Source organism: Carcharodon carcharias, chromosome 10, assembly GCF_017639515.1.
Source record: "Carcharodon carcharias isolate sCarCar2 chromosome 10, sCarCar2.pri, whole genome shotgun sequence".
NCBI lineage: Eukaryota > Metazoa > Chordata > Chondrichthyes > Lamniformes > Lamnidae > Carcharodon > Carcharodon carcharias.
Genome location: NC_054476.1, coordinates 124,049,851 through 124,069,967, shown reverse-complemented (window position 1 = coordinate 124,069,967; position 20,117 = coordinate 124,049,851). Strand labels below are relative to the sequence as shown.

The 20,117-nt window shown below is 46.5% G+C and overlaps 1 protein-coding gene across 1 annotated transcript in view; it reads right to left on the bottom strand.

Moving 5' to 3' along the window:
• galnt17 (polypeptide N-acetylgalactosaminyltransferase 17) overlaps positions 1–20,117 on the bottom strand; it is a 488,896-nt gene that overhangs the window by 280,003 nt on the left and 188,776 nt on the right. Inside the window, exon 5 of the mRNA XM_041197649.1 lies at positions 9,561–9,758. Within this exon, the coding sequence (XP_041053583.1) occupies positions 9,561–9,758 (198 nt within the window). The remainder of the gene's footprint in view (positions 1–9,560; positions 9,759–20,117) is intronic.

The following is a 20,117-nucleotide window of genomic DNA, read 5'->3' as shown; positions in this document are numbered from 1 at the left end:
CTCTGTGATCTCCTCCAGCCCCACAACACTTCAAGATATCTACACTTTTCTGTCTGGCTTTTTAAGCATCCCTGATTTTAATCACTGCCTGATTGGTGACTGAGCATTAATATTTAGAATTTTTTCCACGACTGCGCAACCTCTTTTCCCTCTTTTAAAATACTCCTTGAATCTATCTCTTTGCCCAAGCTTTAGGTTATTTGTCCTACTATTCCTTATGTCGCATATTTGGTGTCATATTATGTTTTATAATGTTGCTGTGAACTGCCTTTTATTTTGTTAAACGTACAATATAAGTACAAATTGTTGTTGTATGTTAGACAAAGCAGGGTAATTCATCAAACTGACAATGGCCCCGAATTTCCTCATGATTTCTGCCAGACTCCTATCATAACACTTGTTGAAAGAATCCAGTGAAATATCTAGGGCCCTAGACACATCAGGTCTCCACCGACTTTGCATGCTCTCATAAGCTCTTACAAGGCAAATAACACCACAGGATCAAAGCTGGGGCATCCTACATTGGGAATTATGACTTCCTTGACCCAGAGACCAGAGGCTGCTATTCCAAGAAGGATGAGACAGACCAGCCACCACCGGAACAAGTGGACCCCAGTAGAGGGGGAGACCAGGGTAGCAAAACCACTTGCTAAATCTTTTACATTTGTGTCATCAGCAAATTTCAGGATGGTTTTTCTTATTTTTGCCTTTGGACAGCCTGATAATTCAGCCATTCACACCTTCTCTAGACAAATCCTTTGTTTCTTTACTTGTCCCATTATCACTTCCTTTGTCTCTACATACTAACTCTTTTGTCACATTTTTTATTCATTCATGGAATGTGGGCTTTGCAATGCACCTTGCAGATGGTACACACTACTGCTACTATGCATTGGTGGTGGAGTGAGTGAATGTTTGTGGATAGGGTGCCAATCAAGCAGGCTGCTTTATTCTGCATGGTGTCAAGCTTCTTGAGTGTCGTTGGAGCTGCGCTCATCCAAGCAAGTGGGAAGCATTCCATCACAGTCCTGACTACTGCCTTGTAGATGGTAGACAGGTTTTGGGAGACAGGAGGTGAGTTATTCGCCACAGGGTTCCTATCCTCTTACCTGCTCTTGTAGCCACAGTATTTATATGGCTAGTCCAGTTCAGTTTCTGATCAATGAAAACCCCAGCATGTTGTTCGGAGGGGTTGTAGCAATGGTAGTGCCATTGGATATCAAGGGGCGATGGTTTAATCCTTTCTTGTTGGGGATGGTCATTGTCTGGCACTTGTATGGCTTGAATGTTACATGCCACTTGCCAGCCCAAGCCTGGATATTGTCCAGGTCTTGCTGCATTTGGACATGGGCTGCTTCAGTGTCTGAGGAGCCACGAATGGTGCTGAACATTGTGCAACCATCAGCGAACATCCCCACTTCTGACCTTATGATGAAAGGAAGGTCATTGATGAAGCAGTTGAAGATGGTCCAATCACAGAACTTCCCTATTGCCCTTTTTTCACCCTTACCCATTTAAACGAATTAAAATCTATTACATTTTACCGTTTTGATGAAAAGTAATTGACCTGAAACATTGGGCAGAATTTTCTGTGCCCACATTGGGCCTGCTCAGCTCATGAGCAGACAATATGGTGAGAAGGCCAGTAATTGGTTTGACGGCATCATGAAACCAGTTTGTGATCGTCCAGGCCACGTTCCCCACCATTGGACGTCGAGAACCTCACCGTAACACATCTACATATCATTTTAGGGCAGGCCTGCCAGAATCATGCCCCCCTGCCAGATCGACCGGTCACGTTGGCGTGATTGCAGGACGATGCAGAACACGTCTTGATAAATGTGACATGTAGAAGTCGGGACTTACCGCCACAGCCTTGCTCACATTGCAGACACCCGAGGAGCAGAAGATGCTGGAGCCTGACACCAACAGCACACCACAGGAACGTCCATGGCATGTTGGGTGGATTCTGATGGGCATGGGTCTGCTGCGAAGCAGCTCACGGAAGTTTAGGGTCTGCCCACAACAGATGATGGTCGACGTTGTGGTGAGGAAGGCCCAGTTGTGTTTGAGAGAGGAAGATGTACCAAGGGTGGGGTGGGGGAGGAAGGTCTAGGATCAACTGGGAGAGGAAGACATGGCAGGATGGGGTGAGGCTGGGGGGGGGGGAAATGGAGGTCTCAGGATAGGGTGAGATTTGGAGGGGGAATGAGGGCATTGGGGGCGTTGGGGGGGGTGGTTTGGGGTGGAGGGGGTAACGGGGAGAAGACAGCAACTGAGGAGGTAGGAGTACGGAGGGGACAAGGAGCGCAGAGAGGGCAGGGAGTCCGGGAGGGGTCGGTGAGGGAAGGGGGGGGCAAGGAGTGCAGAGAGGGGAGGGAGTCTCCGTGGAGGAAGAAATAAGGCCAGAGGAAAGAGTCAGGAGAGGGGGAGGACTAAGGGCGGCAGAAGAAGTAAGGGTGCCTGAAGGAACCAGGAAGGGGGGAGGATTAAGCAGGGGTGAAGTCCGAGGAGGGAGGAGGGTGGGGGTTTCCAAGTGGGGAAGGGTTTCCAACTGGGGAAGGGGTTCCAAGTGGCGAAGGGGTTTCAATGGTGAAGGGGTTTTAAGTGAGGAAGTGGTTCCAAGGGGGGAAGTGATCCGGAGGGAGGGATGTCCCCGTGAATGTGCAAAGGGAGGGCTCTGTTGAGTCCATGACTGCCTCCTGGGGAGCAAACTGAGGGTGGGCATGGAATGAGGGAATGGTGTGAATGACCAAGGGCAGAGTGAGGCGGCAGGGTGGGAGGGAGAGGGTTCGACAGTAGCAATAGAAGGGACTGTGAGGGTGGTTGGTGGGGTCTCGGAGGCAGACATGGATCCTGGAGGAAGGAGGAGGTCAGGGAGTTTAATTTGGACGGGGGTGGGATTTTCGGGAAGGTAGGGAATGCACATGCTCAGCTGGACATCCCTGAAGAAAGAGGGCTGCTGCTGGTAGGTAACAGAGGGGGAGGTGGAAGGTAATGCCTGAGGGGTCAACTGTGATGGGGGAAAGGAAATGGGTGACTGGGGGAGGGGAAAAGAGGGGGGTGCTGACAAAAAAGCGAGTTCAGATCATGCTGTCTAAATCGAAAATGAAATGAGAGTCATGGTGGGCGAGATCAGGTGCTGCTTGGGAGTGTGATCAGTGGGTGGGTGGAGATGCAGGTCAGCTCAGATGGACAACTGAAAGTGAACCCCAGCAGGCAGCATTGAAAATGCTCAGGACATTGAGATGTGTGTGATAGGGAAGGATCCATGTGCGTGGGAGAGTGCTTGTACATGGCTCCGAAAGGCCTGCCACACAAACACTGCTCCCTCCAGAATCACTCGTTGGCCCGCTGCTCCCTCTGCGGTGACAAAGGACGAGGCTGAAGGGATCACAGGCAAAGGGGATTGAAGGGAGAGGACAGCCTCTGAGATTTCTGAGTGGATGACCCAGGAGTGCCCAGCTGTTGCCCCTCCTCCCTTCGGGTGCCCTTGAGGGGAAGGAGCACCTGGGGGTCATCGAGGTGCCCCGTTTCCCTCTCGCATTGCCAATGCAGGGGCTCACCCATGGCTCAAGCGATAGAGTGCGGGTCTGCGCACATCTCTATGTTCTGTTGGCCCAGGGTCTCCATGGTGCCTGTCATCCTCCTCATGGAGGCTTCCATACATGCACATGTGGGCAACTCTTCATCAGAGAGCAGGCGGATGCACTCCTCTGACTCACGTGCCACTCTGTTGAGGAGTGGAACAGCTCTGCGTGATTTTCCCATACCTTCTGCTGACTCTCCAGGATGAGTTGGAAGGCCAAATCTAGAGGTTTGTCATCTGACTTGGACCTCACAGATGCCTCTTCCCCACCTGTCTCGCAAGTGCGGGAAGCTCAGTTGAACCTGCCTCCTCCTGCTGCTGACATGTGTCCATGCAGTGACCACCAAATTGTGAACCTGAGCCTGCTCAAAATCTTGGTCCCACTGAGGTGTGTGTCTCTGCGCTGGTGGAGGGTTGGTTAAGCACATTGATGGGTCTTCCAGGCTGCTTATTTCCAGCTCTTCAAAGGAGGAGGTGTCCACTTGGCTGGAGATGAGAACGTGGATGGAACTGAGGGACTGGTTGGCTGAGGGTGTCAGTCACTTGGCAGAGCTCCCTGTGAAACAAAGTAGAGGTAATTAATGCATGTCAGCAGAGTCAAAAGCAGGAGGGAGAGCACTCACGGTTGCATTGAGAGAGGGATGATGTGGTGCAGGATCCTCACAAGGATGTTCACCACCGACCTCACCATTACCGCAGACACGGTCCACATCTTCACCATTCAGCACGATGGCATGCTCCTCAAAGTGATTGAGGTGCCTAATGTGGAGCACTCCATCCCTGGTCTGGGATCTCTTCCTGCTGATGTGAGCCAGCTTTTCCTGCATGCAAACAGGTGGAGAGAGTGTGAGCAGGACACATGGCACTGAGTGGAATGTTTGTGTGGTGAACAGAGCCATGGACAGAATGAAGACTTGAGAGCTTGAGAGGATATGAGCCTGATGGAGGTGTAAGGGTATGTGTGAGAGTTAGGGTGTTGTCCCTTGAGGTGTGAGATCCGTGTGGATGGGTGATGGGTTTGTGAGTGTGTGAGTGAATGAGTTACCCTGGCGGAACGGATGACACCATTCATTCTGTAGCAGCATTGGATGGCTGTACTCTTGCAGGGCATTGGCACTGACTACCACTGCCACTGCCTCCTGCCCTGGATTGGTGATGCAGCTGCCCCTCCCGCAGCCAGTGTGGGGGTAGGGGATATCATGTTTGGGCCTCCACGGTATCCAAAAGGCACTCAAGTGATGCGGCACTAAACCGGGGGACTGCAGTCGTTTTGCCTTTCGGGGCCATCCTGTCTTCCATGCGGCAGTCATGAGCTGGAAGCACTGAGAGGTGTGTGCGTGGCTATACTTTAAGTATGGTGCCGATGTGATGAAATGGCGAGGTGATGACGTGGCGGGCGAATGACAGCCTACCCGCCATCAAAACTGCGTGTTTCCCAGAAATGCGTAATTAATGTGGCAGGTTTGGGACGATGCGGTGTAAGAAGCCGCCATTGTGGTCGACAGGTAAAATGTCATTTTTCCCACCCGCTACCGCATTTAGTGCAAATCTGGAATAATTCCGCCCATTAAGTCTGTTTCTCTCTCCACAGATGCGGTCTGACCTCCTGAATATTTCCAGCATTTCCTGTTTTTATATCAGTATCGTGTCCTTTCTGTCCAAATCCAAATTATCTCATGATATCAGAAGCAAAAGCAGACCTCAGTACTGACCCCTGCAGTGCACCACTTTCCTTATCCACTCTGAGCAACATCTATTTACCCTGCCCCTTAGTTACATATTTATTACTTCCTACTGCCCTCAACACTGGCACAAATAACAATTCTGCTTTAATTTTATTTTAATCAACTGAGAGAAACCAAGAAGCTTCTTGTTGATTGCAGGAGAGTTGAAAGATTTGAGAAAACACTGGTAGCTGAATGTGAACTTGCTGAGGATCTGGAGATACCTGCACACTTTGAATCAGATCCGGCCCATGTTCTGTATTAGTGGAAAGGGGAAGCAGTTCACACTTGAAGCAGACGCTGAGCCTATTCGTAGCCCAAGGAAAATTCAAAGTGAACTTTTATTTTGCAGTCCTTGCCACAGCAATATAATCCGTTGAAGAAAAAGCCACACAGATGCTCCAGATTAGTTCTGCGTTTGGCTTCCTCTATGATTTTCACAGTGTGCAGAATAGAAAAACAAATTATGGAACATTGCTTGAAGCTACAGCAAGCTTGAAAACATGGGGGCTCCAAAGATATTGATGCTTCAGATTTGTGCAGTGAATTGCAAGGCATTGCAAAATGAGTTCCAAAGTGTGCATCACCGCAAGATGTGTTTAATTTTGCCTCTTGGCTTATTTCTGCTTGCAGTGTCCCTAACACATTTATTGCTTTCCACGTCCTTTTGACCCTCCCTGTTTATGTGGCCAATGGTGAGCGAACCTTTTCCAGGCTAAAGTTGATCACAACATACATTTGTTCCTCAGTGATGGAAGAAAGACTTGTTGGACTATCCACCTTATCAAGGGAACATGATTGAAGAGATCTGCATTTTCAACCAATCAGAAAGCTCCCGGGTGATCTCATGGTGATGCGGGTATTGAGGTCTTGCGAGAGGTGCAGGAACAGAGTACACAAATTTAGTGAGTGGAGCTGAGGGAACATGGTGCTGCAGAAAAGTAGGAGGCTGAGACTGGAAAGGTGGCAGGCTGCCAATAACAACTACCAGTTAGTTCGACTATTTTTAGCAGTTGCGTGTGGGACTGACAAGAAACAAATGTTAGCGCCATTTTACTGTATGCATTTTCAAAAGTTAATTGGGTGAGGGGGAGGGCGGAAGGCTGAAGGTTTGCCAAAGGTGCCCAATACTCTTGCACCAGCTCTGGTCTGGCTCCTTCCAGGTTGCTGCTAGAAATATAAGCAACATCTCCGTTCTCAGTACACAGCTACATAGGGAGGTCACTGAGGTGCTCTGTATACAAAAAAACAATTTAATCTCATGTCCCTCTTGCCAGAGATAAGTAGGTAAAGCGAACACAAGGTTTCACATAGATTGCAAGCTTCCCCATGGCACAGGGTGTCAATGACCCTTTTTTAATTTGTTCATAGTATGTGGGCATTGCTGGTTAGGCCAGTGTTTATTGCCTATCCCCAATTGCCCTTGAGAAGGTGGTGATGAGCCAACTTCTTGTGCCACCACAGTCCATGTGGTGTAGGTACACCCAAAGTGCAGACAGATTGGGGCACACATATTGACCTGTGTGCGCCTCATGTCAACTTGGCCACATTCATCAACCAAGGGGAATGTCACCCCTTCAATGTGCAGTGCAGCTAGTGTGCAAACACAGGCAGCACATCATACAAGTGGAAGTCCAATATCCAAAAATCGCGGCAGTAGTCATGATTCCTTCATTCTATGGCAGTCTTCTATGCCACCTATAATTTACCCAGCAGGTACGCACCCACCCTGCCCCACCATGCTACACCACCTGGCCATTATGAGGGAAAAGCCCTTTTTAATCACCTGTCAGTTGAGAATCTGAGGAGCAGGATCATGATGAAAAGGAGGAGGATGAGAAGGAAGAGGGGAAGGAAGAAGAAATGCAACAAGGAGTAGAGAAACAGGAAGAGGAGGAGAGTTACAATGTAGATAGTCCCTTTCTGCCCGGGATCTAAGTGATACATAAGAACACAAGAACTTAAGAAATAGGAGCAAGAGTAGATCAAACTTGCTCCGACATTCAACATGATCATGGCTGATCTTGGACCTCAACTCCACTCTCCCACCTGCTCCCATTTCTCTTAATCCCCTGAGAGACCAAAGGTCTGTCGATCCAGCCTTAGATACCTTCCATGATGGTGTATCCACAATCTTCTGGGATGGAGAATTCCAAAGATTCAGATTTGAATGAAGAAATTTGTCCTCATCTCAGTCCTAAATGATCATTCTCCTTATCATGAAACTGTGCTGCATGTTCTAGACTCCCCAGCAAGAGAAAACAACCTTTCAGCATTAACCCTGTCAAGCCTCCTGCACAAGCTGACTGCTTGGCTTCCCTAAATTACAAAAATGAAGATGTTCCAGAATAATTCATAGGCTATGAAATGTTCTGGAAAGCCCCGAAGATATAAAAGATACTATGGGGTGGATTTTCATCTTCAACTTCTGGACAATTATCTGGTGCAGCAGAAAGCACCAAAAAAGGAATAAAAATTGAGTGAAGACAATCGAGTCCCTTTCTAAGTGCAAGTCCTTTATCTCTTATAATCTGTCCAAAGCAACAATTGAAGTTTCTCGACTGCATGGATAACATTTTGAAACAGTGATTCCTCTGTTGAAATACTACTTCAAAATCTTCAGCCGGTTTCTTATCAGCCATGCTGTCAAGGGGGGATCTGCCATTTCATTGATTTATATACCTACACAGAGACACTCACCTCAATTTTGCAACCTCCATCAACAGGTTGGTAGATGAGTCCAAAAATAAATAAACCCAGCTACTTTTCAAAACTATAAAGAATAAGGTTTATAAAATATGCTGACAGACTTGAAATCTCAGGAGTTTAATTAAGTTTACCAGTTGTGGATTATCACGTTCAGGTTTCATTGACAAATGACTTGCTGGCTTTCCAATTCTCTGGCCTTGTGAGCCAAGCATTTGTCAGATTAAAGTCTCTGACTTTCCAATCATTCAAGCAGGTCAATTATTTTAGGATGTTCTGTCTGGAGCATTCTTCAATTCACTTATTTACTGTGTCTTACATGCCTGAAGTGTTTCCTCCACAGAGTTCATTTAAACACTGCAAATGCCTTTCTGCCCAAGCACATTTGTGAAGTCAATAATAAAAAAAAATGTATTGGTCTACAGTTGATACAAAACTCATTCTTCTTGAACTTTAACAGAGGAGACATTGCTGTGAAGCCTTTTAGGAATTCAGAAACACTATAGCTGAAGAGTCCCACCCAAAAGGTTAATCTATCGCTTCCCTTCAGCTGATGGTCAATCTACTGAGTTTTGGAAAGTAAAATTAGGAAGGGTACACAAAGGGTGCCCAATGCACAACCACTAGTTTTGCATCCAATGACAAGAGTTTTAACCTATTCTAATCAGTCCTGTAAACTTCTGTTAACCACTCTTCGCTCTTTATTGCTCTTAAACCAATATTTTATTCATGCGCCTACATTCTGTTTAATACGGCTTTATTTTGTCTACATGCCTTCAATGTTTTGCCTTATCAAATTCCTTTTGAAAATGCACATACGCAATATTCATTACATTTACTTTATTAATACACTCTACATCTCATCTATTTGCTCAAAGAACTGCTTTAAATTTGTCAGACTGATTTCTCTGTCACAAATCCATGAAAATTGTCCTGATTTAACCAATGCCTTTCTAACTGAATTTTTATGCCATATTATGGCTTCCAGAAGCTGATTTATTGCTGTTGCTAGACTCATTGATCCATACTTTTTGGTTTTACTCTTCCTGTTTGAAGAGAGGTGTTATTTTAGCAACCCTCCGGTTCTCCAACACATCTTCTATATGCAAGATCATTTGAAAGGCTGTGGTTAAATCCTCCATTAATTCATCCCTGAATTCCCTCAGCCTTCTAGCATTTACAGGAACAGGATTTGGTGTTTTTTCAACTTTGAATTCCCAGCATTTTTTTAAATACTACTTCCTTATGTACAATTTTTTAAAAAGAGGTTGGCAAAGGAGCTAGAGTAGAACTTGATGGGCTAGACTTTGATCTTTACCAAATGGGCAAAGATAGAGTGCATTACCTGTCCTTCCAATGGATGACAATCAGGCAGACTCCATTAATGGTTGATGACTTGAGTCAGCAGGTTATCTCAGACGGTGAAGATAAAAATGTACTGCTGATGTCTTTTTGTGCTAGGCATTTGTCCACCTTTTAAAATTTGTTTATCATAGCCTGAAAGAGTAGTGTTCCAAATACAACAAAAAAGCACAACTGACCTGATTGGCAACGTAGGGTCTGCTGTATCCCACCATTCTTTGGGAGGGCTAATGTACATGCACCAGAGCTCCCAGGTGTAACCATGGGCACAGTTCTCATAACGCTGGACCTCAAAGGTTTTGTGCTTGATGTTGTCAATGGAGGGAAGAATAATTCGCTTTCTGTCATCTTTAATTCTGGTCAGGACTGGCTCAACCCTGAAAAGAGATGGAAATGTATTAAAATACTGTTAGATTTGTATAAAATGGTAATACACTAGAACTGCAGCCATGGCCAGAAAGACATCAAAGTATGTCTGCAAGTTATTAGTTGAGATGCCCTAGTGGAAATACAATTATTCCAATTATTAGATTATCCTATGATGACTGAAGGCATATTCTTTACATTAAAAAAATACACATTGAATTGTTAAGCGATTGTGCCACAAGGCTTTGTCCCATTATTTTTGAAAATATGACTTTTCAACGTTCAATCCACTCAAAATCTTGCAATTTGAAATGACAGAGAACAATCTATTTAAAAATGCAATGTCACACTTCAAGGTAAAGGTTAAAAAGTAAACAAGACACCTTCAGGGGAGTGTGAAGAGAGGGTCATTTCCCATAATTCAGAGTCCCATTGAAACACGTCACTGTCTAAGGAAGAGACATCAAAATGCAAAGTGCTGGATATTGAAACAATGGCTGCCACAGAGACACTAACCCAAAACCCCTTGGAAATACACAGTGGGTGAAGTATACCAGTGCAGTCTGCAGCCACTGCAGACAGATTACAAGTGACACAGGGAGTGTCAAGAAAGTTTTCAGCAGAGGAAACACGCTGAAAAGCTGTGCTCTCTCTTTTAGAACAAGTGTATTACCTGGTTTATAAGCCAGTGTTACTAGAAATCTACCAGCGAACTGAGATCTCGTAAAAATGGCGACGCCTTCTACATCTGACCGCATCCAAGAAACCAGCTAACCTAAATCAGCTGCAATGTTTAAAATCTACGTTTCAAGGACAATCCAAGGAGACTTAACCGTATATTTCTTTATTGGACTTTAATTTCCCTTATCGCTGATACGTGTGTGTGGTGTGTCTGTGTCTGTGTGTGTGTGTCTGTGTGTGTATGTGCGTTTGTGTGTATGAGTGTCTCTGTGTGTGTGTGTCTGTCTGTGTGTGTCTGTGTGTATATGTGTGTCTGTGTGTGTGTGTGTGTGTGTGTGTGTCTGTGTGTGTGTCCAAATGACTGCATGAAGGCTTGTTATTGTCTTTTTATCATTTTTCCTCAGGTTTAATGATTAATAAATTTTCTCTTTCTTTAACTCAAGGAAACCTTGATTGATTGACTGCTTATTGCTCACAGCCTAAATAGTTAAATACATTTGGATGCGAGAAAGGTTTATTCTCGTGAAAAAGAAACTTAAACCTTTGTTGAAACCAACCGTGATGGATGAATAGAGCAGAGCCTGTTCATTCCTTCTAACCTGCTAGTAATAATTGTTTGAATACCATTGCTGAGGATGGAAAAAAAATCACTACTCATGTTTAACTTGCCTCAAACTTAATTCTGGCTTTCAGTATCATTCCTACTCCCAAAATGATAGTAACACAAAGTTGGGGGAGAATGTTCAACTTCCACCTGAACCTAAATAGGCACAAAGTCAGTGGAGCAGCTAGGTGATCCATCCAAAGCCATTCAGGAGGCTGTTGTGTCACTGGGTAGCTTGTGCCAATCCATTAGAGCTGACCTGGTGTAGGAGGGTGGTAACTTCTTGTGGGAGCAATTGGGTGCTCAGGTAAGGAGACTTTGATCTTTACCACCTGGGCGAAAGTGTGACAGTGTGCATCACCTGTCGTTCCAATGGATGACAATCAGACGGGTTCCATTAATGGTCAATGATCTGAGTCAGCAGATTACCTCAGACGGTGAAGATAAAAATGTACTGCCGATGTCTTTTTCTGCCAGGCATTTGTCCACCATTTTTAATTTGTTTATCACAGGGGCTGGGGGTGGTAAGGCAAGTGATCCTGGATGGCTTCAAACATCTTCACACTAGGGATGCCCTCCATTGTGTTGTGTGGCACTAACACCATGCCAAATGGGATAGATTTTGAACAGATCTAGCAACTCAAATCTGGGCATACCTGAAGGACTCTGGGCCATCAGCAGCAGCACAATTGTATACAACCACAATCTGTAACCTCATGGCTGGCGTATCCCCCCCTCTACATTACCATTAAGTCGGGGGTTCAACCCTGGTTCAATGAAGAGTGCAGGAGGGCATGCCAGGAGCAGCGCCAGGCGTACCTAAAAATGAGGTGAAGCTATAACAATGGACTACTTGCCAAACAGCAGAAGCAGCTTGTGATAGACAGGGCTAAGCAATCCCACAGCCAAATGGATTAGATCTAAGCTCTACAGACCTGCCACATCCAGTTGTAAATGGTGGTGGACAACTAAACAACTAACTGAAGGAGAAGGCTCCACAAATATCCCCATCTTCATTGATGGGGGAGCCGAACACATCAGTGCAAAAGACAAGGTTGAAGCACTTGCAGCCATCTTCAGCCAGAAGTACCGCATGGATGATCCATCTCATCCTCCTCCAGAGGTCCTCAGGATCACAGGTGCCAGTCTTCAACCAATTCGATTCACTTCACATGATATCAAGAAGCAGCTGAGGCACTGGATACTGCAAAGGCTATGGGCCGTGACAACATCCCAGCAATAGTACTGAAGACTTGTGCTCCAGAACTAGCTGCACCCTTATCCAAAAAAAGCAGGACAAATCCAACCTGCCCAATTACCACCCCAGCAGTCTACCCTCAATCATCAGCAAAGTGATGGAAGGTGTCCTCAACAGCGCTATCAATCGGCACTTATTCAACAATACCTAGCTCACTGACACTCAGTTTGGGTTCTGCCAGGGCCACTCAGCTCCTGATCTCATTGCACCCTTGGAGCAAACATAGACAAAAGAGCTGAGCCCAAGACATGAGGTGAGAGTGATGCCCTCGACATCAAACCAGCATTTGACCGAGTGTGCCATCAAGTAGCCCTGGCAAAATTGGAGTCAATGCGAATCAGGGAGAAACTTTCCACTGGTTGGAGTCATAGCTAGCACAAAGTAAGATTATTGTGTAAATAATATTGTAGGTCAATTGTCTCAGTCCTAGGGCATCACTGCAGCAGTCCCTCAGGGTAGTTTCCTAGGCCCAACCATCTTCAGCTGCTTCATCAATGATCTTCCTTCCATCTTAAGGTCAGGAGTGGGGATGTTTGGTGATGATTGCACAATGTTCAGCAGCATTCGCGACTCCTCAGATACTGAAGCAGTCCATGTCGTAATGCAACAAGACCTGCACAATATTCAGGCTTGGGCTGATCAGTGGCAAGTAACACTCATGCCACACAAGTGCCAGGCAATAACCATCTCCAACAAGAAAGAATCCATCCATCTCCCCTTGACACTCCATGGCATTACCATCACTGAATCTCCCTTAGCAACATCCTGGGGATTAACATTGACCGGGAACAGGGCTGAACCAGCCATATTATGTACTGTGGCTACAAGAGTAGGTCAGAGGCTAGGAATACTGTAGTGAGTAACTCACTTCCTGACTCCATTGCTGCAACCCCTCCTAACAACATGCTGGGGGTTTTCATTGATCAGAAACTGAACTGGACTAGCCATATAAATACTGTGACTACAAGAGCAGTTAAGAGGATAGGAACCCTGTGGCGAATAACTCACCTCCTGTCTCCCAAAACCTGTCCACCATCGACAAGGCACAAGTCAGGAGTGTGATGGAATACTCTCCACTTGCCTGGATGAGTGCAGCTCCCACAACACTCAAGAAGCTCGACATCATCCAGGACAAAAGAGCCTGCTTGATGAGCACCTGATCCACCACCTTCAACATCCACTCCCTCCACCACCTTAAACATGCATACCATCTACAAGCTGCACTGCAGCAACTCACCAAGGCTCCTTCAACAGCACCTTCCAAACCTGTGACCTATGCCACCTCGGAGAACAACAGTAGCAAACACATGGGAACACCGCCACCTACAAGTTCTCTTCGAAGGCATACGCCATGCTGACCTGGAACTATATGACCCTTCCTTCACTGTTGCTGGGTCAAAATCCTGGAACTCCCTTCCTAACAGCACTCTTGGTGTTCCTGCAATACATAGGCTGCAGCAGTTCAAGAAAGCAGCTCACCACAACCTTCTCAAGGGCAATTAGAGATGGGCAATAAATACTGGCCCAGCCACCGATGCTCATATCCCATGAATGAAAAAAAAAACAGGCTGAGGTCTTTTTGTGGGCCCAAGAGCAATAAGCATTGAAATGGAAAAATTTTCTGCGCCATTCTGAGTTGTCTCCTGCTACTCGTAGGCAAATTGGGCTCAGACAATCAATATAGGACCTTGATTTGTATATTTAAGCTGTTTCAGTTGGTTGACTGCTCTCCCATGAATAGGCCTGAAATTACCAATGGGCTGGTTGAAGCGCTACTGATTTTCTGCTGCTGACCACTTATTTTTTAAGGGAAGTAACAGTCAGCCAGTAGTTGGAAATCATTTCCATTCTGAACAAGAGCGATGAAGCATTTTGTACATGAATAAGAACCTTAGTTCTGCATGTTATTAGGGGACTGTTTAAAATACATTTTTTCACATTGATATCTATCTTATCTGGTTTGGGTTGAGGACTCTGTAATCAACAACAGTTCTCAATGATTCATAGTAAACGTGATATCACTGTCGGCCGGCCAGACTCAAGCCTTTGCATCAAATCACATGGATTATACAAGACAGAAACAGGCCATTTAACCCAACTAGTCTGTGCCTCAACTCCCCACAATTCTTTGCACTCCCTCCCCCATTCCATTTCCCTCATCTCAAGCTTTCAGCATACGTTTCTATTCCCTTTTCTCTCTTGTACTCATCCAGTTCCATCTTGAAAGTATCTAAGCTATTCTCATCAATTATACTCTGTGGGAGTGATTTCCATATTCTATCTATTCTCTGGGTAAAGCATTTCTCCCTATTTACCTCCCAATTGGATTTATTATTACTATGTAATAACTAGGGCCCCTAATTTTTTGGGTGCTCTCTCAAATGGAAACATTCTTTCCACATTTATTCTGCCCAACTCACTCATGATCTTAAAGGTCTTTACCAGGTCTTCTCTCTTCCACAGGAAAAAACCTAACCTGTTCAATCTTTCCTCATAGCTGGAAACTCTCAGCTCTGGTACCATCCTTGTAAACCTTTTTTGCGCTTTCTAAAGAAAGATTTGCATTTATATAGCACTCTTCATGACCACTGGAAGCCCCAAAGCATTTTTCAGCCAATTAAATGCTTTTGAAATGCAATCACTGTTGCAATGTAGGAAGCAGAGCAGCCAATTTGCTGACAGCAAACTCCCACAAGCAGCAATGTAATAATGGCCAGATAATCTGTTTTTTCGCCCTCATTCCTAATTGCTTCCTCTCGGGCCTCACGCCATTGGAGTCAATTTAGCTGTGATGATGTTGGTCACTGCAGAAATGAGCATAGTGGGTGCTGTGAGGTGCTCTGTTTTAAGGCTGAGCAGAAACACGTAGGAGTAGAAGTAGAATATACCTTAGACATGATGCTGGAGCACATATCTGTGCTTGAAGGAATTAATGAGCAGCTAATTATAGAGTGGAAGATGGAAAAAACAGAAGCTCATACTAGCCATGATCCTGGGAAGGCCTCTTCCCTCACTCTTTATCACTCCTTCTATGCCTTCGGGCTCAAAACCGCAAGGACCCATTCTTTGGAAGCAGTCCTGTGTTAGATGACTGCTCTCATGTCTGCACGCATTAGTAGTGGTTATATACAGCTTTTGTCTAAAGGCAGATAGAAAAACAGGCATATAGGCCTGGATTTCCAACATCGAGGCCGGTAGTGGGAGTCAGGAAAATTCCCAGCTTAGTCCAAGCACCTCAGGAGAAAGTGCCCACAAGGATGGGGTTTTCATTGTGGGGGTGCGAGTGAGGGCTGAAGTCTGGCCAGCCTACCTGGGAAAAAGGTTGAAGGCAGGCATAGGGCTGCCTGATGCTGAGGTGGGTAAAATGCCCGCGTCGGTGCTGTGGAGCTTCATCCAGGTTAAAATAGAAACAGAAAGGCCTTCTAGCCCTCAACTGTCACAACCGCTCGACCCCATGCCCCATCCATGCCACCTCATCCTTGCCACTCATTGTCCTTTGGCCCCCCATGTACCCCATGCTAAGGTATAGCCTCCAGTCAACCACGATGGACCCCTCATGTCACCCATGCCAAGCTATGCCCCTCTACCCACCCCTCCATTTACTTCAGGGCAATAGAAGTGTCAATCACCCCGACCATTTAAAGCTTCAATAGCTGAAACTGCAAGCACCTGACCTTGTGTAAATCTGAACCTTATGTAAATAAATGTTATGCAATTGACAACAGAGATCAGAGAGTCAGAGCTGCCAATCAAACAATATTTTCTCTAGAGTTCAGGTGGTTTAACAAATTAATGGATTTCTGGGCTCTGAGCTAAGCGTCATGTATTCTACCAGACTACCAGTGTAAAATCCAGCCCTTTGAAGGCCAGAAATCATTGGTCTGCATGCCCAGTTGTTATGGGTGAAAGTTTTAGTAATTACTTGACAGAAAAGAGCTACAAATCGCAGCAGGCTTTGTGGCCCAGATAGCGACACCTACTTTGGCCCTCCCAGCTCTACCTAATTCCGAAATGGATGCACAGCTAATAGTGGTTGTACTTGTGCCAACACACTGGGCCTGCCAGAAATATTAAGGTTACCTCCCACCCCCAAATCAAAATTCTACCCTGAGCAGTTCTACATTACCATGTGTCCAAGATTAGATCCAGTGATCAACTTTGACCTAACTACAGGCGTCCTGCCATATATATTTTTGAACCTCGTTGCGGAATGCAGTTATCTTTTGCTGTACCATTGAGGTCATTCAATCACTTTAGTTTTACTTCAGAAAAGCACCAGCTAAAATTTCAAAATTGTCCTCAGTAAAACATTTGGTTAGACTGTGAAATGTGCATCGTTTGGTTAGAGAAATACATTTTCATTTTCCCAGACAATTTTCAACATGCTGAAAGAGGTATTTTACATAATCTCATTACACACTGAATAACCCCTAGAGATCAGTTTCAAAATGGTCAAAATCAACAAATATCATTAGCCCATCAATGCTACAATGTATTTTGCACTTTGTATCCTTTTGTTAAAAAACGTCAAATGATCTTTCATTCATGCAAAACACAATGCGGATCCTTACCATCCTTGTGTTATATGAAAATCCAAGGTACAATGTGCTTCAGGTAGAAGCAGTTTGTATTGAGAAAAACAGGGAGCAGAAGGACAGCAAATATCCTGGAATTTTCTACACTGGAAAAAGAATTCAGCCATCTTAAAACAGTGGCTGAGTAATTGGTTAACATTCAGAGTAAATATTGAAATGTTTCTGAGCCGTCTATATGATTACACAGGAGTAACTTTATCTGTGACAATGTAAGATCAAGTGACATATTGTTTCCAGTTTCATTACCTAGTAATGCCCTGTTTGCTCCCTGCCCATTTCGAAATTGTAAATACATAGGGCGGGATTTTCCGCACCCGCCGACCGCCGCAATCATCCGGTTCCGCCACAAGTCAATGGACTTCTGGCTGGGGGGCCCCCTCACCCATGACGGGTCCCAGCCCCGATGGGGCTGGAAAATCCCAGCCATAGGGTGAAATCGTCCCAGATTTGCACAAAGTGCAGTGGCAGGCAGGGAAAAGGACACCTGACCCACTGGCTGCAATGGCAGCTTTTCGCGCCATATCATTCCAACCCTGGCATGTTCCACCTCATTCATAATGCATTAACGGGAACACGGCAGATCGTTGGTGGGCGGGTTCGGATTTGCCCGCCCCGCAGTCACCTCCAGGCCTTCAGCAATCTGGGAGCCATATTTAAAGGGCAACCCTGCACAGAACTAGCTCTCTCTAAGGCATCAGAAACTGCTGCAAAGTCATGGCTGCCAAAGGGAGCTGCCCCCAAATTTCATGACGCCTCCCTCAGGTGCCTATGGGGCGCAGTGGAGGCCCGCTGTGAAGTTGTCAACCCCTGCTATGGGCGAAGACCAGCAAGCAAGGTCACCAATCCAGCATGGGAGGTGGTGGCAGTGGTGGTCAGTACTGCAAAAGAGGACAGCCACCCAGTGCTGAGAGGGGATGAATGATCTCCTCCGTTGCACCAGGGTAAGTCACTCTTCTCATCACTCTCAACTCACACTCACACATAAACCCAACACACATCCACAGGGATCTCACTCACTGCCAGTTCAAGCGACATCGCCATTCACTCTCTCACACACATCACACACGTCCTGCGGATCATGTCCTCATCCCATCCATGGCGCCACCCACACATGCCAGACGTCCTTATCATCTGGCCTGGCAGGAGTCCTGCTTACTCCCTCTCCATCTGTCTTCATGCAGGATAAGCTGGCACACAACAAGAGGCAGAGGTGGCAGACTGGTGGAGGAATGCCCAGCATCAAGGTCCTCACAGACTTTGAAAACAGAGGCATCCAGCTGGCCGGCAACATTCCTGTGCTGACAATGAGGCTGGCAGTATTTAACAAAGTGAGGATCCAGCAGTGCAACATCCATCAGACAGCCATGCTGTGAGTGAGTTCCCCTGTTTCGCAGTTCCTTGCCATGCACTAATTATCTCTCTTTGCTTTCACAGGCACATCTGGGAAGCAGCCGAGGGGGGTCTACAACACAGGTCCTCAACTCAAGTCCTGAAAACACCATGAAAGAAGAATCTGATGACACCCAATTGAAGACCCTTCACAGTGTTCACCCACACCCTCCACCAACGCAGAGACACACACCTCAGTGGGACCTAGTTCTAGAATAGCCTCGGGGTCACAATCTGGTGAGCACATCACACTGTCTGACCCACAGCAGGCAGCAGCAGGGACTTCCCAGGTTCCTGGCACTTGGAGGACTGCTGGAGGCCAGAAACCTGCTGAGTCCGAGACAGTTGACGAATCCCTGGACTCGGTCGTAGCTCAGTTGCTGGAGCTGCAAAGGCAAACTTGGGACTATAAGGGCCTCCACTGCTTCTCCATGACATGAACCCGAGCACTGAGGGTATGTGCACTTCCATCAGCCACACAGGAGTCAAACGTTCACAGATGCAAAGTGAGGATGTCAAGACTGTCCTTGCTGCATCTCGTCCTCATCCTCTATGAATCTTGCGGCTATGAGGGACTCCCAAGAAGCCTGCCTCATCTGGCCAGTGCGCTGCCTCATCACCGGCATCCTAACCTTTGAGGACCTCATCATCATCAACCCTTCAACATCCTCCTCATCAGAGGAGATGTAGAACTCCTCCATCTCCTCTTCACCCACTTCCTCCCTCCGTTGCAGCACCAGGTTGTGGAGCACGCAGCAAGCAATGATGATGCACGACACCCTCTGGGGACTGTATTGCAGGGCGCCACCGGACCTGTTGAGGCACCAGAACCTCATTTTCAAAATGCCTATCGTTTGCTTCACCAAAGTCCGGGTGGTGGCATGAGTCTTATTATACCGTCGCTCTGCTGCAGCCTGAGGCCGCTGCACAGGCATCATCAACCACATCCTCTGTGGGTAGCCCTTGTCCCCGAGGAGCCATCCCTGCAGCCTCTCTGGAACCTGGAAGATGTCAGGGATCTGAGACCTGCTAAGGATGTAGGAGTCATGGATACCCACTGGGAATCATGCGCAGGCCTGGAGGATGCATTTTTGATGGTCGCACACCAAGTGATCATTCAGCGTGTGGAAATCCTTGTGGTTAACATAGTTGCCTGTTTTTTGCCAGGGAGATCTAAGGGCCACATGTGTACATTTGATGGCACCCTGCATCTGTTGAAAACCAGAGATCACCACAAATCCCAGTGTTCTTGCTTCCTTCCACTGAGTTTTCCTGATCCCGGGAAAAATGTACATAGTTCTGTGCTTTTGTGAAGATAGCATCCATGACCTCCTGGATACACTTGAGGCTTGCAAGATCCGTACAGGTCACCTGTGCAGCCCTAGAAGGAACCACTGGCAGTGGATGTCCTCTATGTCCCCGTGGTGCCAAATCCTGCAGCAGATGGCATATGTGACTGACCAGTTCCCTGGACATGCGCAGTCTTTGGTGACACTGCTTCTCAGTCATCTGCAGGAATGACAGGCACTATCTATAGATCCTGGGTCTAGTGAGGCACCTACGAATGACAGCTCGTTGTGCATCATCAGCCGCGTGCGCAGCAGGCTCTGCCACTCCTTCATTTTGAGGGAGGTGCTCCTCCCTTTGCTGAGCCAGGCGCCTCCACCACTCTCTTCTTCTCCTTTTCTGGTCTCTGTAAGCAAACAGGCATACCGCTAAATCACCAGGCTCCATGATCCTGATGTCCTCCTGCAGGATCAAAGAGAGAGACACATGGATTAACATGGGTGTACTAAAAACATCTCTTGGTTAAGTCTGAAGGCCCCTTCACACATGCAGGCCA